We start from the raw sequence: 24,282 nt of genomic DNA on the forward strand, positions 1-24,282 counted from the left end.
TCCTCGAGTTCGGAATACGGGAATTTCATGGCTGGCGGTTGTCAAAGTTGCTCCAAGGGGTATAATTGATGGTGTAGATCTCCCGCCAATGCAACAAGATGATTGTGTCGACATTACAGAACCGGATGTTGAAGAAAATGTTCTTTTAATTGATCCACGTAATCGACAAGTTGAAGATCTACATGGAGACGAAACTGAAGAAGGTGCTGACGAATTTCAAACAAGCAGTGATGATGATGACAATGATGATGAGGACACCGAGGAAAATGTTGATGAAGACTAATTAAATATTTTGACATTTAATTGCATGCTTTGAACGTTTCAATGTAACATTTGTCAAATTTAAATTTTTGAAAAATTAAAGCCAATTAATGAAGACTAATTAAATGTTGATGAAAATTTGTTTAAGTGTTGAGTTGGACATATGTTGACTATTACAACGAATTTACGACGATTATTTAGAAATCGTCGTAAATTCGTCGTAATATGCAAACCCTAAACCCTATAGGGTTTAGCTTTCCCAACTTACAGAATGGTTTTTGGGTTCATTTTCCTAAGTAAACTGATGTATTATATAAGAGTATGTAGTATAAGGTTCAGGAACTTGTAGAAATGTGGTTTTTATTACGACGAATTTACGACGAATGGGAATGATCGTCGTAAATTCGTCGTAATATACCATCGAAAATACGACGAAATGTAACCCCTAAATCTTATAATCAATCTTTTATGGGGTTCAGGGGGATTTTGATGAGGAGAATGAAATGACTTACCATCTCATAAGGTAAAACAACTTTCTAAACAAAAAAAAAAAATTCAAAATTTGACATATATGTGTTTATCAAGTAATCTTAAGGTGTTATATACATTTACATAAGATGTATGGATTTATCTTACATCTTACTAAATTCTTCATTAAGTTATGTAAACATGCTAGAAAGTTATACAGACCACATTTATCATGAATAGACATGCTTGTATGTCCTTATGGATGTTTCAATTTTTGAATTTCATCAGTTTTGGTATAATTCGTCGTAAATTCGTCGTAATGTTACGACGAATTTACGACGATTAGTGGATACACAGCCGTCTTAATTTTTTTGATTTATACGATTCGTCGTAAAATCGTCGTAACATTACGACGATTTTACGACGAATAGCACGGATCGTCGTAAACTCGTCGCAAAGCCCAGATACAGCCACGTGTGTTTGTCTTACTCGCTTTGTTGTACGGTGGGATCTTTGCGACGAATTTACAACGAATATAAATTCTATATATAGGACCTCACCCCTTCCTCATTTCGTCGCTTATCTCTCCTTCCTCTCTCTCTGCTTCCTCCTTCCCACCTCCTCCTTTTGACGCAAAAAAAAAGGTAAATAATTTTTTTTAATTACTTAAAATTATAATAATTTTAAATAGTTTAGAAATTCAAACGGTTTAGGTCGGGAATTAGTTTAGGCTTGGAATTTGTTAGATTTAGGATCGGAATTTGTTAGATTTAGGATCGTAATTAAAAATTAATTGTAATTAATTTGAAAAATAAATTTTTTTCGGTTTTGCAGACGATGACTCGACGGAGGACGCATTACATCAATTTCATGGCGGACGGACATTCTTCTCGGGCGTCTGCCTCGGGAAACACCGGGACCGATGTCCCTTCATCTTCCGGAGCCTCCCAGGTTCCGAATACCGCGGAGCCGTCTCCACCACCGCCTCCACCACCACCTCCACTGCCGGCTGTCGAACCGGTACCCGCCCCGGCTGCCGAACCGGTACCCGCCCCTCCTCATCCGTATGCCCAGTTTACGGTTGAGGATTTACTAGCCTTACCGGGACGGGGGGCTTTACGACGTCTGGTTCCCGGAAAAGCGGAACCAGGCTCTTATTGGTAAGTAAATTTTTTGTTTTTTATAGTTTTTAAATTAACGCTTTAATTTACTTAAATATTAATGTAATAATTTTTTTTTTTTGGTTTCATAGGTTTACTTTGGATAATTGTGTCGGGCGGAGCGTTTCCGACACAATTAAGAGTCATTTCGTGGAGCCGCACGTCAATTGGAGCAAGGTGTTGCAAGAGACGTGCGACACCTGGTACAAGTGCTTCGCGGTAATATTTTTAAAATCTTATTTATATCATTTTAAATTGTTTTAAATTTAATTAATCTTACTTTTATATTGGTTATCTAATTTTTTGTTTTCTTTTGCAGCAACGGTGGAACTGGGACATCGGGATCAACGAGACGGTCCGCGAAGCTTTCGAGGAAAAGGCAAAGAAACGCCTAGTCAACACCGTTTCCGATTGGAAGCGGAAATGGGAGACCGACGGCGACGACGCAAAGCCGAGCTCCATGTCCACTTGGTGTTGGAACGGGTTGAAGGCGTATTGGGTGGACCCGCATGCCCAAACCACCGCTGCTAAGTGTTCGGCCGTCCGAAACCGGGTCGATCCGGTGACTGGTGAGAAGTTAGTGACCCCGCACACTTCTGGCCAAATATCTTTTGCGGGAAGACGTCTCATGATGGTAAGTAATTAAATATAAATTATTTCATTATTATTTTAATTTTATTTATTGCTAGAATTAATTAAATATTTTTGACTAATAATGTTTATTAATTGGTAGGCCGAGGAGAACGGAGGAGAACTACCTCCAATGACGAAGCTCTTCGAGACCACTCACCGGAAGAAGGACGGGAGCTTTGTCGACGCTCGGTCCGAGGAGATCTACAATGCCGCTATGCAGCGGATCGCCGAGCGGGAGACCCAGGCCACACCTGACGGTACTATCCAAGTACCGTTGACCGTCGCTGAGCAAGACCAGATTTTCGAAGAGGTATGATATCTATTTCAATTTTTTAAAAATTTATTATATTTATAATTACTTAATAAATAATTAACGTTTTTATTTTCCATTTGTAGGTTGCTCCGAAGAAGAAGGGCCGAACCTTAGGGATGGGCTCTATTAGAGACTGTCCTGCCGCCACGGCTTCAGGATTCCGCACGCAGGATCCGCAGCTTCGCCAGGAGCTTGCTACGGCCAATGCTGAGATCACCAGTCTCAGGCATGAGCAAGTGGCCCAGAAGCAGGAGCTCACCGAGATACATGATCTCTTCGACATCATTGCGGAAGCGGTTCCGCAGTTGGCCACCGCAATCCGAGCGAGGCAACAGCGAGCATGGAGGGTTTTTGAGACCGGTGGTAGTTCCGGTACTGGACCATCGGACCACCAGACGCAGGGCGGTCAGTCTTTGGCTCCGGTCTCAGCAGCGACGGGCGGTCAGACTTCGGCTCCGGTAGTGCAGACGGAAAACGTCGGCCTAGCAGCGACGGGCGGCCAAGACGGAGAGCCTCCTCGTGACGTCGATCTCAACCTCGACGATTACGACATCATTGTATAGATTAGGTTTTTTTGTAAAAAACAATTTGTATTAATTTTTTTTTTATTTATAAATTATTTTTGAATTTAAATTTCAATTTAAATTCAAATTTTTTCTATTTTTAATTTTTTGATTATTTTAAAAATTCATTAATTAAATTAAAATCGAATTAAATAATTAATTTATAAATCGACGTAAATTCGTCGTAAATTTACGTCGATTTAACGTCGAATATTTAACGACGAATTTACGACGAATAAGTTTACGTCGGCTTTACGTCGAAACTTTACGACGATTTAACATCGACAATTAAAAAATTAGTTTCCCTTAATTGAAATTGTTCGTCTCCTAATCGTTGTTAAATCGATATAATTTTACATCGATTTTACGTCGTTTTTATGATGGAGTTCTTTTGTTGTACATCCGTTGGAAAATTTACGACGCATTTACGACGAATTGTTCCCGACGATTTTACGACGGTTTTCTAGAATTGGTAATTTTACGACGATTTTACGACGATTTCGGTTTTACGACGATCGTTTTACGACGATTTTTAATTCGTCGTTAATTCGACGTAAATGCTCTTTTACGTCGATTTTACGTCGATATCTGCCGACGTAAAAGCCGATCTTCTTGTAATGTTACAACTATAATACTTTGATAATTATATATAGTCATAAAAATTTTAAACCAAATTGAGCAATTTAAAGAACCAAAACTAATAATACTTTGACACCTTCAATAGCTTTCTAAGCATAAACAGTAATACAGAAACATTTTACCCTGAGGCACTGTTGACAAAATCATACAACATGAATAAAAAAACAATATCATCGTTGGCATTACCCAAACAATATCATCGTTATTCAAACCCCCTCACTACAGAAATCTACAAACAGTAAAAGACCCATTAACTTGAGTCCTAACGACACCGAAATTAGGCTAAGAATCGAAAGCACAAAATACCCAAACAATGAGTAAAGCAAAAGTGGACTAGACTGAGTAACGTTTAAAGATTTGACCTATTTCCAAGCTTGGAGGCACAAGACTAGAAAATTTGGGATGGTCGAGGCACTAGTAGAGTGATAGTGTTACCTGTTGAGAGTCACGATGATTGCAGGCAAAACCCATCAAACAGTTGCCTTTACATCAAACTTTGCAACTGTTATCCACAATCATGGTGAGTGGTGACTATCAACAAGTAACACAATCATCAACCAGTGCCTCGACAAATCTGTAATAATCCATCAGACGCGCCTCCAAGATACAATCTGAGGACAATCTGTGATTTGGCTCCTGGGGTATCATAAAAACCGGACCTTTAACCAGTATAAGCATCATACTAGCACTCATGAGCCCTTTGACATTGGAAGCAACGGCAAAAGCGGACAAAGTAACAAGAAACGAACTTTCAAATGCTGATTAAGGATAACGAACAGAGGAAACCCTAATCATAAAACTAGATAAAAAAATTCGGCCTTTACGACATCTGTGATTCGGGAAGACGGAATCTTCTCCTGGATCGAATAAGATTAGAGAGCAAAACCCTTAATGGTAAAACCCTAAATCGAATAGGTTGCAAGCAAGCAGACGAAGAAGCGAGGGAGGGAGAGGAATGCGTGAAATATTGCCATGGTATTTACAAATTACCGGTTTAGGCTATATACAATCAGTTGGTAGTACTAGTAGTATAGTACATTGGTAACTACGAGTCCTAACGGCTAAATCCCTCTGCTTTTATGACTGAACATTAGAATTTTACATTTGTAATTCAAGGTCTTACAATATACTGTAGTAACGAAGCATCTCTCGAACTCAAATCAAAATCAAATTTAAATATGAATCACATTCTAATGAGGATAAAAAAATATAGAACAAGGAACCGATTTGCCAAAACAACTTGAAGCGCTCAGCATCTACCAGGTAGCAAAAATCCAGGTTCATGAGGCTCTGGAAGACTGATTTTGCTAGAAGCGAGCATCGAGTTGATTTTACACATTTTTGGACGATTTGTATGATCAGCTTGAACACATAATAGAGCAATATGAATGCATCGTCTCACTTGTTCGATTTGATAATCTTTCCCGAAGGTCCGGTCCACGAATTCTTCGTCCACCGAGCCTTTTCTCCAGATTCTCCAAGCCTAAAATATTAATGTAGTATTGGTTAAATGAATAAACACTTGATCTTAGTATAAAGAAACCAAAATTAGTAATACTCACATATGTGACCAGATTGCAATCAGTATCATCAATCCGATAGAAGCTACCACACGTTTTGCCGCTTACGATCTCAAGAACCAAGACTCCAAAGCTATAGACATCAGACTCCATAGAGAACTGACCAAGATTCATATACTCGGGAGCCATGTAGCCGCTGGACAAAACATACAGCAAGACTTGAGTTTTAACATGTGACAAGTAAAAGGCTCGTACAAAGTTCATGACTCCACTTACTAAGTTCCAGCTATCCTGCAAGTCTCGGCTCGAGTCTGCTCTACTGCCAAAATCTTTGCCAGGCCAAAGTCAGCGATTTTGGGTTTCATTTCAGCATCAAGAAGGACGTTGCTTGCCTTGAGATCACGGTGTATGACTTTGGGACGTGAGTCTCGATGAAGGTATAGAATCCCTCGAGCGATCCCTTCAATGATATTGTACCGTTTGGTCCAGTCCAGCTGCCGCTTAGTCATAGTGTCTGCGCATAGATGTATGAGTTAATATGTCAAGATAGATAGGCAGGTACACAAAGCTAGGGTTTTTGGAATGTTGACAGACCAAAGAGGAACAAATCGAGGCTTTTGTTAGACAAAAACTCATAGATGAGTATCTTCTCTTCTCCTTCCAAGCAAAACCCAAGAAGCCTAACAAGATTATAATGCTGAAGCTTTGCCACTACAATGACCTCGTTCTTGAACTCTTGAAAGCCTTGTGTCGAAGCTATTGACAGTCTCTTAACCGCAATTTCGGTTCCATTTGGGAATGTACCCTACATCTCCAGAAATATAGATAGATGAATGGTTTCATTGATATCATGATGGATTGCATTGCAAGTAAGCTAACCAGGATTGTAGACAAATCACACCTTGTAAACTACGCCAAATCCACCTTCACCGAGTTTGTTCTTGTCGGAAAAATTATCTGTTGCGGCTTCAATTGTCGAAAGATCATACTGCAGCGGATGTGATGGTGTGATACCATCACACTGCAGCCGATGTGATGGTGTGATACCATCATACTGCAGCGGCTGTGAACGTGTGATATCATCAGCTGAACAATGGATGTATGGTGTTACATTATGCATGAAATACTTTCAAAAATGGATAAAAAAACACAAAACTCACTTTTATAATTCATTGGTTTGTATGATTTTCTCCTCCTGAAAAAACCAAATCCTAGAGCAAGCAGTAGCATGATTACAGCAGCAGCTGCCAGGACACCAATAACCACTACAGTTCTTGTGGAGATCTTTTTGCCATCTGCAAAAGAAATTCAAGTTTTGGTACGCCAAAAAACGAGATTCAAAGGTCCTTTTCAGATTCAGGAGCGGATAAGGCATATATAAGGAAAATACCATAAGGAGTCAAGACTCCATGTTACAATGATACCTTCCTTGGTTGAACTGTGCAGATCCACCGGAGGAGGTGAGGTTTGAGGGGCTTGAACGTGTTGAGGAGGTGGAGACAGTGTTATGTTATAAAAAGCACCAAAAAACGGAGAAATATTAGTCTGCGAAAAGCAGACCGGTCTCCTAACGATACCTCCTTTGGTCCTACTGCAGCAACCCTGCTGCGTCCGGACGTTTTCAAGAAGACATTTTTCACAGTCCTTTGAAGATATCCCAGGAATACACTGCATCAGAGCATAAATATTAATGAAACCTGTAAAAGGGATCATATCGGCCGCGTAGTGCCTGCCTGAATGCGATCCAGGAGTCAAAGAGGAAGCTGCGACAATCATACGCGTCATCAAAACTTCCCATACTCTGTTAAACTCTGTTACGTTTCCAGGGATATCTCCACCATAGTACCCTGCTTGGTACGGCTCAAGATCAATCTCGTTGAAAAACGAGTTGTTGGAATAACGAACAAGGCAGAGAGTCTTTTGTGGGCTCCAGTCGAAAGAGTCGGTCTGGTTGGGACAGCGTTCTAATAGATACTCGGACGAGGCTTGGATACAGTCTGAACAGACCTTTGGTTCAGCCCCTGGGATACATAGCCCTAAGGCATAGATCTTTCCAGGGCCTTCACCAACCGAGACGTTGTAGAATCCATCTTGAGAAATGACGTTGGAAGCAAGAGTTGAGAGAACGAGACGACGGTTTGTATCGTAAGTATCGTTTGGTATGAAAAACAGTGAGTCCTCACATACTTCTGCAGACACGTAGCCAAAGCTAATGGCCAGGAAAAAACAGAGGATTGACAAAAGATTGTTCACACACATTGTTGAGAGAGAAAGAGAGAGAGATGAGAGATAAAGTGGGAACATATGAATGCAATGTTTTAGTTTATAAGCAAGTGTGTAAATTTGTAGCCTAATTGATAAATCAATTTGGCAAATAGCTTTACAATAACAATGCGTTGATAATTTCAATTCGTTTTGTTTTGAAACATTCTCAAACAAATTGTACTAGGTTAAGACATGAAACAATAATACACTGATACTTTCAATAGCTGTCTTATTACGTTATCAACTCAACTAGTTAAAGAATAGAAAAAAAAACATTTATAAACGAAGTAGACAAATCATTCGATTTGAATAATGAAACAATATATCATCGTTGACAATGGCAAGTGACAATAACTATAATCAGTAAATGGAATAAGCAGAAGCAAAACGAGACAATGTCCAGCAAAATGTGAAAAGTATAATCCGACAAGACAGAGTACCTAAGGGTCAAAGATTGACCTGAAGCTCATGCCATACACGATTTATGATCCATGGTAACTAATTGGAAGAAATTACATAGTCACAGACAACGAACTAGTCGTAGAACAGATCAAACCCTCATGAACACTCGTGTCGCCTCAAAATCCAGAATCTCGTAAAGCGAAACCCTAAGTGACCAAATCCTAAACTGATTAGAGCGGAAACAGAAGTAACGCAAAGAATGAATTTGAAAGATGCACCTAAAATCAATAAAAGTAGATTTGATTTGGGATTTTAATAGCACCGGTTTAGTAATGGTTATAGTCTTATAGACAAACCAAAAAATCCCTCTGTTTTTTCATTCCATCAGTAAATATACACTAGAACACGCAAGAGACTAGAGGAAGACATCATCAAATAATATCATCTTCAACGAGGTTCCAAATCGGTAATGGACATATCATTGATAGAGCAAGGAACCGGTTTTCGAAACGAATGGGTGCCTTCAGCTTCTGAATCTCGGTCACGGCTACTTTGTAAGAAAAATCCAGGTGAATGAGGCACTTGTAAAGTGATTGTGGTACTAGTGAGTAGTAAGATGATTGTAGACATCATAGGACGGTCTCTAGGATCTTCTTGAACACATAAAAGCGCGATATGAATGCATCTTGTAACTTCATTTCTCTGATAACTCTGCCTGCAAGTCGGGTCTAAAAGTTCTAAAGCCGAGCCTTTTCTCCATAGTCTCCAAGCCTAACATTTTCCATATATGATTCCATCAGTCAAGAGACAATTAATATTTGATCATAGTAAAGACCAAAAATACTAACATGTGTGACTAAATTGCCAGCAGATCCATCTGTTTCGTTAAAACTACTATTGATCTTGCCACTTATGATCTCAAGAACCAAGACTCCAAAGCTGTAGACATCAGATTTCATTGAAAATCGACCGTGCATGGCATACTCTGGAGCCATGTAACCGCTGGAAAAGAAAGAAAAAAAAAAAGGCCAAACTAAGAGTTCTGTTTATACTATACGAGTGACGATCAAAAGGTTTCATTACAGTTCAAAATCACTTACAAGGTTCCAGCTATCTTGTTAGTTTTGGCTCGAGTTTGCTCTATCCCAAAAGTCCTTGCCATGCCAAAATCTGCTATTTTAGGATTCATTTCATCATCTAGAAGAATGTTGCTAGCTTTGAGATCACGGTGTATGATTGTGAGCCGTGAATCTTGATGAAGATAGAGAATCCCTCGAGCAATCCCTCCAATGATATTATACCGTCTTGTCCAATTTAGCTTTCGCCGCTTTGTTGGGTCTGCGCATTCAATACAGTATTAACAATGAAGCTAGGTTTTAAATTGAAAACAAGAATGGATTTAGAAACAAACCGAAGAGAAAATAATCAAGACTCTTGTTGGGAACAAACTCGTAGACAAGTATTTGTTCATTTCCTTCCACGCAAAACCCAAGAAGCCTAACAAGATTCCTATGTTGAAGCTTCGCCACAAGCACAACTTCGTTCTTGAACTCTTGTGTGCCTTGTCTTGAATTTCTCGATAGTCGCTTCACCGCAACTTCAGTTCCATTTGGTAAGGTTCCCTGTAAATATACATATGAAACACTTCTTAGCTTCCATCAATAAATCAAGTAGTCAGAGATACATAGCCTAAATATACCTTGTAAACTTCACCAAATCCACCTTGGCCGATTTTGTTGTTCCCCGAAAATTTATCAGTTGCGGCTTCAATTGTCTTGAAATCAATTTGCAGTGAATGTGGACTTGTAATATCATCATTATCTGCAACAATAGCAGTGTGGTGCTATGAGAATTTATATCTATACTCTGTTTCGAAATGGTTTGTATACTCTGTTTCGAGATGGAAACAAGGTAAAGCAGCTTACTTTCAAGCTTTAGTGCTTTGTATGATTGTCTTTTCTTCAAAGCAATCAATCCTAAAGCTAAAAGCACCACAAATATGACTGCTGATACAACAATCGCCACTATAACTCCTGTAGAAATCGTTTCGCCATCTGGAGGAGGAGGTGATGTTGTGGGTTGAGATTCTTGAGGATCTCTAGAGCTTTGAGGAGGAGGAGACGATGTTATGTTATCAAAAGCACCAAAAAACGGATACGGATCAAACCTGAAATAGCAAACAGGTCTCCTGATGGTACCCCCTTGATTCCCACCGCAACAATTTTGATAAGTACGAACGTTTTCTCGGAGACAAGCATCACAATCCACTGAAGAAATCCCCGGGATACACTGCATCAGTGCGTATATTCTATGGAAACCTGACAAAGGAGCCATGTTTGATGCATAATGTCGACCTGCAAGCGACCCCGGAGTTGTGGACGAAGCTGCTGATATCATACGCACCATGAGATCTTCCCATATTCTGTTATACACTGCAACATCTCCACTGACTTGTAAAGTATATAACTCTGATAGTGTCGGCTCCAGATCGATGGAGTTAAAGAATGAGCGGTTTGAGTAACGAACGAAACAGAGGGTCTTGCCGGCTCTCCAGTACCATGAGTCGGTTTGGTTCGGACAGTTCTGTAATAAACGAACAGACGCGGGTTGAATACAATCGGAACAGAGTTTTGGATCAGTCCCTGGGATACAGAGGCCTAAAGCATAGATCCTCCCGGAGCCTTCACCGACAGAGACGTTGTAGAAGCCGTCTCGAGAACTTACGTTGGAAGCTAGAGTTGAAAGAACGAGACGACGGTTTGTGTCGTAAGTACCGTTTGGTCTGAAAAACAGTGAGTCCCCACATCTTTGTGCAGAGACAAATCCGTAGCTACTAAAGGCGAAGACAAAACAGAGGAATGACAATAAATTTCTAAGATACATTCTAGGAGATTGACTTTGCCCAGAAACTTGTTGCAGATCTTTGGAAGATGAATCTAAATAAGACAAACTTCGACTTTACTGTTAACATAAAAGAACGTTGATTTCGTCAAAAGCATGCGTGTTTAGAATTTTCGTTAAGTAGTTGAGTCAAGCATTTAAGTCAAGTCAACTCGATTAATTTTGTGATAAGAATACTTTAATATTCACGTTAAGACACGTTAACATGAAGCAATCAGAAACTTGTAACAATATAAACATAAGAAATATTGGAAATAAGAGATGAGAGAATTGGACAACGGTTTGTGCCGTTGGGTCTGAAATACTGCGAGTCCTCACATTTCTCTGCAGAGACAAAACAGAGGACTGACAAGTGACAAGAGATTGTTGGGACACATTCTTTGGAGATCTAACATTTCTCAGTATACTTGTCTCGAAAATTCGGAGTCCAGAATCTAAGAGACTAGTTTAACATCTTTGGAACGTTGAATTCGTCAAAAATAGAAATTTTGGTATGGTAAAACCGTAAAGTCTAGCGCTTTTATCATACAAGTTAACTCATCTTAGAAAACTCGTAGGAAATATAAGAGAGATAATAGATAATGACTAGTGAAAGAAGGGATATGAAACTACGAACCGAATAGATTTTTTAACAATACCCACCACATAAAAAAATAAATTGATCATAAAATTTGAAAACTGGAGTTGCTTGTGCTACAAGAAAGATTGTACGGACTGGTGCTAAACTACATACATAATGCAAAAGAAAGAGTTTCAACGAGGAGTGACTCTAGTGATTGATGCACTGTCTATAGAAAAAGGAATAGACTTGCTGCTCGACTGGCCCTGCTCGGATCCATAGGTTAAAGATCTAAATTGGGTCTGTTCCTGAAGAAAAATCCAGGTGGTTGAGGCACAGGCAGAATAATGGAGTTATTGGTAAGCATCTGAAAGATTATAGACATTTCTGGTCGATCTTCTGGATTTTCTTGAACGCATAATAGTCCGATATGGATGCATCTAATGACTTCATCCTTCTCGTAGCTTTCCCCAATCGCAGGGTCGATTAGTTCTAAAGGTGAATCATTGTTCCAAAGCCTCCAAACCTGCCAAAAAAAAAAATAATAATAAAATAAAAAAACTCATATGAAGCATTCAAAACATTGATCACAATTAAAACGGAGCGGCATTTCTATTCGATTTTTGCTCACATGTGTAACCAAATTGCCACCAGAATCATCCATCTGATAGAAGCTGCTATTCTTCTTTCCACAAACAATCTCCAGAATCAATACTCCAAAGCTATAGACGTCAGATTTGGTAGAGAATTGGCCATGCGTAACATACTCTGGAGGCATGTAACCGCTGAAAATAAAAAAGGGTTCATCAAAGATTTATTAATTTGTGAGATTCATCAAACTGTAAGTAAAGAGAATATTAGAGTACTAACAATGTTCCAAACCACTCTTCTTGTCCTGTCTTCAGTTTGGTCAACTCTGAAATTCCTAGCCATTCCGAAATCCGCTATTTTAGGGTTCATGATACGATCCTTGGGAGAATTGCACTTGCTCGTTTGGTAGAGGTTGATAAACTCAGCCAGATCGGTTTGATCGGAGAGATGATAAGGGGTGAGGGTTGCCTCGAAGGTCCTTAAGCCCAACTCACGAGAAACATAAACTGATCAAGGGATGAAACACCAAGTGTTGATCTCGCGGGTCAAGGATGAACAGGCGTGAGACTTGATCTCGAAAATCCTGTTGCCCCTAAACTACTTTAAACGAAATCGAAAACAAGATGTAAGGAAGGCTGCATCGAATCCTATGGATTGAATCCGATAAACCAGAAAGTAACTTTCAAGGCTAACCACCTAAGAAAGGAAAAACTCAGAAAGAACAAGAGAAAATCTCGATTTTATTGATAAAAGGTGAATGCAAAGTACAAAAGGTTCTGGCTCTTTATATAGAGTCTCATAAGAAGTGCAAAAGACAAAGTAATTAAATGAAAACATTGAATACGATAAATGACCACTCGGCTCCCTCGGATGTCCGTTTGGCTTCTTTCGCGCGAATGATCTTTCAGCTTCTTGTAACGACTATTAACTGATTCGGATAAGGAAAAGATGTGGTCCTCAACCTCATTAAAACCCCATCCGGTAAACCCAGTGGGACAAACCCGGATGTAAGGAAAAAGAGTATCAATGGGCCACACCGTCTGAATAAGTTAAGAGCGTTACAGCTCGGTCGTTTAGTGTAGCATCCGTGAACTTGGCCATCAGCTCAGTGCATAACCTCCAAATGGCCATGGAAAGCTTCTTAGCTCGGGACCGTGTAATTGGACCAGTGAGCTCGGCAAAATTCGTGTCTGGGTCGTTCACTTCGTTGGGCTTCCCGTCCTGGACCTCCACCTCGCTTAGCTCGGTCACTTGGTCGTGATTTCCGGTCTGGACTAGTTCTCCGGCCTGACCCTCAGTTCGCACCTCGTCCATGCTCGTATCATTCCCCCCCTCTTGAAAAGGACTTGTCCTCAAGTCAGGTCCATCTGGAAGAAAGGGAACTAAGTCAGAAACATTAAAGCTTGAGCTGACCGTATACTTACCTTGGAGGTCGATCTGGTAGGCGTTGTCATTGATGCAGTTTAAAACCGTGAATGGTCCATCGACTCGGGGTAAAAGCTTGGACTTCCGTTCCTCAGGAAATCGTTCTTTCCGTAGATAAATCCAAACTTGATCGCTGGGCTAGAACGTTCTTTTGCTTCTGCCTTTGTTTGCTTTCCTTTGAAATTGCTCGGTTTTCTTCTGAATGTTTTCCTTGGCTTTCTCGTGCATCTGTTTGACCAGTTCGGCCTTTTTCTTGCCATCTAGATTAAGTCTTTCACTCATAGGCAAAGGGGTTAGATCAAGTGGAGTAAGCGGATTAAACCCATACACAAGTTGAAAAGGAGAAAACATTGTAGTTGAATGAACCGAATGATTATAAGCAAACTCAACGTGTGGCAAGCAATCTTCCCAAGTTCTAAGATTCTTTTTAATCACAGATCGTAGCAAAGCTGATAAGGTTCGGCTAACTACTTCGGTTTGTCCATCAGTTTGAGGGTGACTAGTAGTTGAGAAACAAAGTTTAGTTCCAAGTTTTGACCATAGGGTTTTCCAAAAATAACTAAGGAATTTGGTGTCCCGATCTGAAACAATGGTTCTAGGAACCCCATGTAATCGGACAATCTCCCTAAAGAACAGGTCGGCAACATTGGATGCATCATCGGTCTTATGGCATGGAATGAAATGAGCCATTTTAGAAAATCTATCTACAACCACAAAGACCGAATCTCTACCTCTCTAGTGCGTGGCAATCCTAACACAAAGTCCATGGAAATGTCGGTCGAAGGCTCACTAGGGATTGGAAGGGGAGTGTACATACCTGGGCCTTGACTTCGGGTTTTGGCCATCTTGCAGACCGTACATCGTCCACAGATCCGTTCCACGTCGCGTCTAAGGTGCGGCCAGAAGAAGTGATATTGCACCACGCTCAGGGTCTTAGCTACTCCGAAATGCCCCATCAGTCCACCTCCATGTGCTTCCCTAACAAGTAAATCACGAAGAGATGTGTTAGGTATGCATAACCGATTTTCATAGAAAAGATAGCCATTACTTTGGTAATATTTGCCATGGGCAAATTTCGAACTGGCTTGGTAGACTTCCTGGAAGTCTGGATCGGTGAGGTATGCTTCCTTCATTATTTCGAACCCCAACACATTTGCCTCCAAAGTGGTAATCAAGGTGTATCGCTGGGACAACGCGTCAGCCACTATGTTCTCCTTGTCCTGCTTGTACTGAATGACGTAGGGAAAGGTCTCGATGAATTCCATCCATCTGACATGTCTCTTGTTAAGCTTCTGTTGGCCCTTCAAATGTTTGAGTGATTGATGATCCGTGTGAATGACAAACTCCTTGGGCCACAAGTAGTGCTGCCAAGTCTGTAAGGCTCGGACCAAAGCGTACAGTTCTTTGTCGTAGGTCGGATAGTTCAAGGTTGCCCCTCCTAGTTTCTCACTAAAGAAAGCCACAGGTTTCTTTTCTTGCATCAGCACGGCTCCAATTCCAACTCCTGAGGCGTCGCACTCGATCTCAAACGTCTTGAGAAAGTCAGGTAGCACCAGCAAGGGCGCATGGGTGAGCTTGTGTTTCAAAAGTTGAAAGGCTTCCTCCTGAGGTTGCTCCCATTTGAACCCGACCTCCTTTTTAATGATCTCGGTCAAAGGCGCGGCTATCGTGCTGAAGTTTTGGACAAAACGACGGTAGAACCCAGCTAGTCCATGGAAGCTCCGGACTTCACTAACAGTCTTTGGGCTCGGCCAATCTCGGATTGCCTTAATCTTTTCTTCATCGACCTGGATTCCCTGCGAACTCACAACAAAACCTAGAAAGACAATGTTATTTGTACAAAATGAACATTTCTTAAGGTTTCCAAAGAGACGTTCTCGCCTAAGCACATCTAACACCTTCCTCAAATGCAACACATGATCATCCAAGGTTTTGCTGTAAATCAAGATATCATCGAAGTAAACTACCACAAAAACACCTATAAACGACCTAAGAATGTGATTCATCAAGCGCATGAAAGTGCTAGGTGCATTAGTGAGTCCAAAAGGCATAACAAGCCACTCATAAAGACCATGCTTAGTTTTGAAAGCCGTTTTCCATTCATCACCTTCTTTCATCTAATCTGGTGATAGCCACTTTTTAAATCAACTTTAGAAAATATGCATGCACCATGAAGCTCATCTAACATATCGTCTAGCCTAGGTATAGGATGGCGATACTTAACCGTTATGTTGTTGATAGCTCGGCAGTCAACACACATCCTCCAAGTTCCGTCCTTCTTGGGCACGAGTAAGACCGGCACGACACATGGACTCATGCTCTCGCGAATGTATCCCTTGGCCAGAAGCTCATCCACCTGTCTTTGAAGCTCCTTGGTTTCGACTGGATTGGTGCGGTAGGCAGGTCGGTTAGGAAGGGTGGCTCCGGGTACGAAGTCGATCTGGTGCTCAATTCCTCGAATGGGTGGTAAGCCTCCTGGGTCGTCTTCCGGAAAGACATCAGTGAAGTCCTGCAAAACATGAGAGATTCTGCTCGGTAAAACCGGCTCAGGGTTAGTATGGCTAGCCAAAGCGTCTTTGAAAATGAGTAGGACAAAAGTTTGCTTTGTAGCCAAGGCGTATTTCACCTCGCTAGGCCTCACAAGAAAAGATTCTTTGCTCACGGGATTTCCCTCACAGGCCATATCTAGGTTTTTCTCAGATTTTCTCTTTTGAAGTGAAGTGTTTTGGGGATCGCTCACAATGATCTTACCCTTAGAATTCTGCTCCAGCTTAACTTGATCGAGATAGACTTCGTGTGGTGACAAGGGTGCTAGGACGATCTTGCGGCCTTGGTGCTCAAAAGTATGTTTGTTTGAGAACCCATCATGGATCGCCTTCTTGTCGAATTGCCATGGCCGTCCTAAAAGTAGATGTCCAGCCTCCATAGGTAAAACGTCGCAGACGACCTCGTCCTCATATCGTCCGATGGTGATGGGTACGGTGACCTGCTTAGTGACCTTGAGTTGCCTCTGGTTATTGAACCACCGTAGGTTGTAAGGGTGAGGGTGTTTTCGAGTTTCCAGACCCAACTTGTCCACCATGTTAGTGCTAGCAACATTGGTGCAACTTCCTCCATCAATAATCAAGCTGCACACCTTTCCTTGAACTAAGCACCGGGTGTGGAACAAGTTTTCCCTCTGATCTTCCTCCTTGAGCCGTTCTTGTGCTATTAGAGCACGCCGAGCTACAAGTAACTCTCCAGACACAGCTCGCTCCTCGGTCTCCTCCTTGTCATAGACCGGTTCGGTTTCTTCCTCATGATCGGATACGATCTCTCCGGTGTCAAGCAATAACATGGCCCGCTGGTTTGGGCACTTATTGGCGTAGTGTCCTTTTCCCCGACACTTGAAACACTCTATATCTCGTGTCCTCGACGAGCTGGCCTCGGCCTTGCCTGTGTTCTGGTTCGGCTTTGAGTCCGTCCTCGGTTGATTGTTAGATCGTGAGGGGTAGGTTGTTTTGTCGTCTCGGTAGCTCGGTCGAGAACTGGTTCCAGGGGTAAATCGGGTTGTACCCTTTCGTTTGAGCTGTTGCTCCACCAGAATCGCCTTATGTAACATCTCGGCCATGTCGTTATACTCCTGTAGCTCCATTCGGTCTTGCAGATCCCGATTCAAGCCACTTAGAAACCTGGCCATGGTCGCGTCCTCCGGCTCGAATACGTCGGCTTTGAGCATTAAACGCTCCATTTCCTGATGGTAGTCCTCCACGGACTTGGTTCCTTGCGTGAGCCTCCGAAGCTTGGTATGTAACTCCCGGTGGTAGTGGGAAGGTACAAACCATTGCCGCATAAGAGTGGCCATCTCGTCCCAAGTTTCCACTGGCCGTTCTCCGTTTCTATGTCGGCTGATCATGATCTGGTCCCACCAGTCTATGGCATAGCCATTGAACTCGGAAGCCGCCAAGTTAATCTTCTTCCTCTCCGACAGATCCTGGCAGTAGAACACGATATCCACCTTCTTTTCCCATTCTAGAAAAGCATCTGGGTCATTCTTTCCGTAGAAAGGTGGGATCCGCAGCTTCATGCCTCCTAGATCATTATCGTTACGTCCTCGAGCCTGTTCGGCTTCTCTTCGTTCATGGATGGGTCGCCGAGGTCGCCCTTCTTCACGTCGGTTATTTCGGCCTGGGAAATTGTTGCCTCGATCGTGGTTTCCTCCAGCTCGGCCTCGGTGTGCACCACGGTTTCCTCACGGCCGGACTCGGCTACTTCCGGATGAGTGATTATCCGCGTAGAATGGGTTTTCGATCTCCTGCTCGAAATTCCGGTCTCGGCGGATATGTATTGGCTCCTCGCGGTTTTGATCGTTGGCCTCCTCTTGCCTTGGCTGGACTTCAAGCCGATCCATCCTTTGGCTCATACGCTCCATCATTTCGGTAATCTGATTAAGTTTGGCCTCCATTTCTCTGGGAGTATACCAGCGAACGTGATTACCTTCTTTGAACGTGTAGAACTCGCACTCGTCCAACGAGAAGTCAGATGACATGCACGTACCTCGCAAAAAGAACAAACGCGTTAGTAAAAATTCTTACTAGTGTTTCCCTCTTTGGTTCACTCACTCTCTTATTAATCTCACAATCCCACAAAAGCTTTTCTTCCGGTTCTAAAGGAGTTAATCGATTTTCGATGACTGCCTCTAGGATCCCTTGGTTTATCAAATGTTTGAAGGAGAAGAATAAGGAAAGATAGATAGAAAAGAATACGGTTTCCTTTTTTTTTTTTTTTGACTTTTGAAATAACTTTTTTTTATAATGGAAATATCAGAAGAAAAGGGATGAGAAAAGGCGGAATTAAGAGATGGATAAACACTACCGATGAAGCAAGTGGGCTCTGATACCACTTGATACGATCCTCCCAAGGAATTGCACTTGCTCGTTTGGTAGAGGTTGATAAACTTGGCCAGATCGGTTTGATCGGAGAGATGCTAAGGGGTGAGGGTTGCCTCGAAGGTCCTTAGGCCCAACTCGCGAGAAACAGAAATTGATCAAGGGATGAAACACCAAGTGTTGATCTCGCGGGTCAAGGATGAACAGGCGTGAGACTTGATCTCGAAAATCCTGTTGCCCCTAAACTACTTTGAATGAAATCGAAAACAAGATGTAAGGAAGGCTGCGTCGAATCCTATGGATTGAATCCGATAAACCAGAAAGTAACTTTCAAGGCTAACCACCTAAGAAAGGAAAAACTCAGAAAGAACAAGAGAAAATCTCGATTTTATTGATAAAAGGTGAATGCAAAGTACAAAGGGTTCTGGCTCTTTATATAGAGTCTCATAAGAAGTGCAAAAGACAAAGTAATTAAATGAAAACATTGAATACGATAAATGACCACTCGGCTCCTTCGGATGTCCGTTTGGCTTCTTTCGCGCGAATGATCTTTCAGCTTCTTGTAACGACTATTAACTGATTCGGATAAGGAAAAGATGTGGTCCTCAACCTCATTAAAACTCCATCCGGTAAACCCAGTGGGACAAACCCGGATGTAAGGAAAAAGAGTATCAAGGGGCCACACCGTCCGAATAAGTTAAGAGCGTTACAACTCAGTCGTTTAGTGTAGCATCCGTGAACTTGGCCATCAGCTCGGTGCATAACCTCCAAATGGCCATGAAAAGCTTCTTAGCTCGAGACCGTGTAATTGTACCAGTGAGCTCGGCAAAATTCGTGTCTGGGTCGTCCACTTCGTTGGGTTTCCCGTCCTGAACCTCCACCTCGCTTAGCTCGGTCACTTGGTCGTGATTTCCGGTCTGGACTAGTTCTCCGGCCTAACCCTCAGTTTGCACCTCGTCCATGCTCGTATCAGTTCATATCAGCATCTAACAGAATGGTACTTGCTTTGATGTCACGATGTATGATGGTGAGTCTTGAGTCTTGATGAAGATAAAGAATTCCTCTCGTTATCCCTCCTATGATGTTGTACCGTCTATTCCAATCTAGCTGACTCTTCTTTGTTGGATCTGCATTAAACGAAGTTTTAAGAAATAAAAAATTGCTACGAAGAACATAAATTAAACCTAGCGTTCTTGTTTATTACCAAAGAGGAAATAATCAAGGCTCTTGTTTGGAACAAACTCGTAGACAAGTATTTGTTCATCTCCTTCCACGCAAAACCCTAGAAGCCTAACAAGATTCTTGTGTTGAAGCTTGGCCACAATTACAACCTCGTTCTTGAACTCTTGTGTGCCTTGTCCTGAATTTCTCGATAGCCGCTTCATCGCAATTTCTGTATCATTTGGTAACATTCCCTAAAAATATACATATGCATGCATAGCTACTTAATTCTTAGCTTTCATGACAACTCAAGAAGCAGTCTATATATATATAGAGCTCATATGTACCTTGTAAACTGCACCAAATCCCCCTTGACCTAGTTTGTTATTAACTGAAAAGTTATCAGTTGCCGCTTCAATTGTAGTAAAATCATATTGCAGAGACTGTGGACTTGTCATGTCATCATCAGCTGCAATAACATATTTACTGTTACTATTATGCAGCAAGTATATTATTTCCTATGTTCCAAATAGCAATGTGAAAGTGTTAAAAATCTTGAAAAAGGTAACTCACTTTGAGGTTTTAATGTTTTGTATGATTGTTTTCTCTTCCAAATAACTAATCCTAAAGCGAGCAGCACTACAAATATAACCGCAGAAACGACAATTGCCACAATAGCTCCGGTAGAAATCGTTTTCTCATCTGGAGGAGGAGGAGGAGAAAGAGAAGGAGTAAGCGGCGTGGGTTGAGATTCTTGAGGAGGTAGAGATGGCGTGTCATCAAAGGCATCAAAGGCACCAAGATATGCATACGCATCCCACCGAAAGAAGCAGACCGGCTTGCGAACGGTTCCACCCATGAACCCATTGCAGCATTTCTTGTACACACCAACACTTTCTCGAATACAGCATTCACATGCCTCAGAGGATATCCCCGGAATACACTGCATCAGCACGTATATACGTTCAGAATCTTTTGGAGCTGAATCTATGACTATCAGATTGGATCTATCGGCCAGGTATCGAGGTTGACCGACTCGGGTGAGCATAAATTCCATGAAAGCGTCCCATGTTCTTGTATAAGCTGCAAGGAGGTTCCCTTGGAACCTTCTACTAAAGTACTCTGCTTGTATCGGCGCTGAATCGTTCCGATTGAAAAACGAGCTGTTGGAGTAACGGACAAAACAGAGTGTCTTGTCGGCTCTCCAGTCCCATGAGTCGGTCTGGTTCGGACAGCTTTGTGATAAACCGACAGACCCTGGTTCGATACAATCGGAACAGACCTTTGGATCAGCCCCTGGGATACAGAGGCCTAAGATATAGATCTTTCCAGGGCCTTCACCAACCGAGACGTTGTAGAAGCCGTCTCGAGAGCTGACGTTTGAAGCAAGAGTTGAGAGAACGAGCTTACGGTTTGTATCGTATGTACCATTGGGTCTGAAAAACATATTCTCTCCGCATTTTGGTTCTGCAGACAGGTAGCCGAAGTTAACAGCTAGGAAAAAACAGAGGATTGAGAAGAGATTGTCAAGAAACATTTTTAGAGATTTTCTTTGGTCAGATAGTCAGATACTTGTTGCTGATCTTGGAACTTAAATGTAAATACGACAAAGTTTAATTTTACCGTAACATATGAGGAACGTTGATTTCGTCAAAACAGCATGCGTGTTTAGAATTTTCGCTAAACAGTTGATACAAACAAGTCAATTCGGTAAAGTTTTTTATTATTTAATATTTTTGTAAAGGCGTTAGGTAAATGATGAAAATGAACACACCCTATCATTGACTAATTCTCATCTCTTCTTGGCACTCTATGAGATCAACAGGTCGTCTCCGGTTAGAACATTCTTACTTGCTCAACAAGCGATCGGTTCCCATTTGACGCTCAGTAGAACCGGTTCGGGTTAACAAGATTCTGATACTAATTTGTGATTGTGACATTTTACAAGTTACGTAGATCAGAATCAAATTAATAGACTTCTATTATTACAAAAATAATCGAATCGTCAGTTTCTTTATTTTGAAAACTGGAGTTGCTTGTGCTACAAGGAAAACGGTATGGGCTGGTGCTAAACTTGTTGAGGTTTGCTACAGTGTGAAGAAGCAAGACGAAAATGAACTTGTTGATTTGTCGAAACGAACTCGTGAAGCTTTTTCTGATCTGTGTGGTAAACAAGACGAAAATGCGAGGAATCCAAATGCTGTTCATGTGAACATGGCTGCTGAATCCTCGGCTCTAGCACGATGGGAACATCTACTACAAGAAAGAACGCCTTTTACGTCGGAACGACGTAAAATCGAGGCTCCATTGCGTCGAATTAGCGATGAATGAAAAATCATCGTAAAATAATCGTCGTAAAAGTGAAATGTCGTAAAATCGTCGTAAAAGTTCCAACAACAAGAAATCGTCGAAACATCGTCGGCAAATATTCGTCGTAACAACGTAATATTTCCAACGCAAGTACGACGAAATTATTTCAATACAATATCGACGTAAAATCGATGTAATGGTACATCGAATTTACAACGATTACGAGACAATCTATTTCGTTAAAATCAAATAAATTTATTATAGATCGACGTAAAATCGTCGTAAAATATCGACAAAATCGACGTAAAACATATCGACGTTAATTAGTTGTAAACTATTTTCCGTAAATTCGACGTAAATTACGTCGATTAATAAAAAAAATAATTATGATAATTCGATTTTAATTTAAATAATTAATATTTAAAAGTAATTTAATAAATGAATATTAAATAAAACGAAATTTTAATTTAAAATTTAAATTCGAAAATAATTAATATATTAAAATACAAAATTAAATACAAATTGTTTTTAAAAATAAAACTAATCTACAAAGTTATTTCATAATCTTCGAGGTTGAGATCAACGTCTCGAGGATGCTCTCCGTCATGTTCATCCGTCGCCGCTGTACCGTCGTTTCCCGTCTGAACTACGGGATTCAAAGTCTGACCCTGTGTCATCTGCTGGTTAGAAGGTCCACCGGAAGAACCCCCTGCAATAATCCGTGCTCGCCGTTGCCTCTCTCGGATTGCGGTGGCCAACTGCGGAACCGCTGCCGCTATGATGTCGAAGAGGCCGATCATCTTGGTGAGCTCCTGATTCTGGGCTACTTGCTCATGCCGTAAACTGGTGATCTCAGCATTGGCCGTAGCAAGCTCCTGTCGCAGTTGACTCGGATCCACCTGCGTGCGGTATCCGGAAGACGAGGCGACAGTCTCTAATAGAGCCCATCCCTAAAGTGCGGTCCTTCTTCTTCGGAGCAACCTATAAATAAAAATAAAAACGTTAGATCATATACAGATAATTAAGTATATATTAAATTGGGCTCCTCAACAATATCAGCATGTGTTTCATAAAATGCATCAGTAAACATATCATGCATCTTATCCTGATCTTCACCCTGAACTTCACTACTTTGATAATCATTTGACGCTTCAAAATCTCCATGTTCTTGATGATTACTACTACTCCGTGCAGCCATCTGACCACTACTTTGACCATATCCCTCTCCATGCTGATACTAAATAAAGTATTACGGCATGAACCCTCTATTCAATAAATGCTGCCAGACAGTGTCAATAGGAATATGTTTCCTATTTTTGCATTTCACACAAAGACAATACATTTTGCCGCTTTCAATTACAGTTTGCATAAGGCCGGCCTGGTACATGAATATTTCTAATCCGTTTTTGAAGTCTTCAGTCAACGACCCATCAACATTTTTGGGCGTATACATCCACTTTCGTAGATCGTATATAGACATTTCAAAAACAAATAATTGACCTTTTGTTTTTGAACTTTGATATAAATTTCAACTACTAAAAATTTTACTCAAACATTCAAAGACTCAAAAAATTGTGTCTTTATATGTTTTTTTGGGTTGATGGAATAATGAGAGAAGAGAGGGTATATATAGATTTTTTGTTTGGTTACCAACGTATTGTCATTGAATATTTACATCAAATTTACGTCGAAATAAAAGTTACATCATATTTACATCGATATTACGTCGACTACAAGATGGAGGCCAATTCGTCGTATAATCGATGTAAATTTTACGACAAAGTTACGACGAAATTAAATTCGTTCTTTATACGTCGTAAAATCGTCGTAAGACGATTTAATGAGAGTAGTATTTTACGTCGAAATTACGACGAAATATTTTGACGTCGTAAGTTCGAAGTTATTGAGTCGTAAATTTACGACGATCATGAATCGACGTAAAATATTCGTTGGAAATGTCCCTCTTTTTTTGTAGTGATCTATCAGAATTGGAGGAGAGATATTTGAAACAAAAATCTAAATTACACTGGCTGAATGTGGGAGACAAGAGCAATGCGGTGTTTTTTAGGGCAGTGTGTCTCAGAGAATCCCAAAATATGATAAAGGAAATCGTGAAAACTGATGGAGTTGTTCTCAGGGAACATAATGACATAAAAGGGGAAGCAGAAAGACACTTCAGGGAGTTCTTAACCCATATCCTGCATATTTTCAAGGGTCAGAGGTGAATTTTCTACGAGGATTAC

General features: G+C 41.1%; 3 protein-coding genes across 3 annotated transcripts; all 3 read right to left on the reverse strand.

The window, feature by feature from the left end:
- Nucleotides 1–5,286: 5,286 nt before the first annotated feature.
- Nucleotides 5,287–7,816, reverse strand: LOC18014783 (putative cysteine-rich receptor-like protein kinase 31). Its single transcript, XM_024154468.1, has 7 exons — nucleotides 6,982–7,816; nucleotides 6,707–6,852; nucleotides 6,459–6,578; nucleotides 6,152–6,362; nucleotides 5,834–6,071; nucleotides 5,600–5,753; nucleotides 5,287–5,520 (listed from the first exon to the last, which is right to left on the reverse strand). Exons 1-7 carry the CDS (start codon nucleotides 7,814–7,816, stop codon nucleotides 5,287–5,289), a joined length of 1,938 nt encoding a protein of 645 aa, XP_024010236.1.
- Nucleotides 7,817–8,592: 776 nt separating this feature from the next.
- On the reverse strand, nucleotides 8,593–11,113 carry LOC18014784 (putative cysteine-rich receptor-like protein kinase 32). Its single transcript, XM_006396833.2, has 6 exons — nucleotides 10,150–11,113; nucleotides 9,924–10,045; nucleotides 9,636–9,846; nucleotides 9,325–9,562; nucleotides 9,073–9,226; nucleotides 8,593–8,995 (listed from the first exon to the last, which is right to left on the reverse strand). Exons 1-6 carry the CDS (start codon nucleotides 11,105–11,107, stop codon nucleotides 8,672–8,674), a joined length of 2,007 nt encoding a protein of 668 aa, XP_006396896.1. The 5' UTR covers nucleotides 11,108–11,113; the 3' UTR covers nucleotides 8,593–8,671.
- Nucleotides 11,114–11,878: 765 nt separating this feature from the next.
- LOC18014776 (putative cysteine-rich receptor-like protein kinase 32) lies at nucleotides 11,879–21,272 on the reverse strand. Its single transcript, XM_006396834.2, is given in 9 exon segments — nucleotides 11,879–11,973; nucleotides 11,976–12,210; nucleotides 12,316–12,469; nucleotides 12,555–12,562; nucleotides 12,564–12,645; nucleotides 19,548–19,695; nucleotides 19,773–19,983; nucleotides 20,077–20,198; nucleotides 20,303–21,272. Coding segments are annotated over 9 exon segments (2,019 nt in total). The 5' UTR covers nucleotides 21,267–21,272.
- Between the last annotated feature and the right edge of the window lie 3,010 nt (nucleotides 21,273–24,282).

The sequence above is a fragment of the Eutrema salsugineum genome, unplaced genomic scaffold (genome assembly GCF_000478725.1).
Source record: "Eutrema salsugineum unplaced genomic scaffold, Eutsalg1_0 scaffold_3, whole genome shotgun sequence".
Lineage (NCBI taxonomy): Eukaryota > Viridiplantae > Streptophyta > Magnoliopsida > Brassicales > Brassicaceae > Eutrema > Eutrema salsugineum.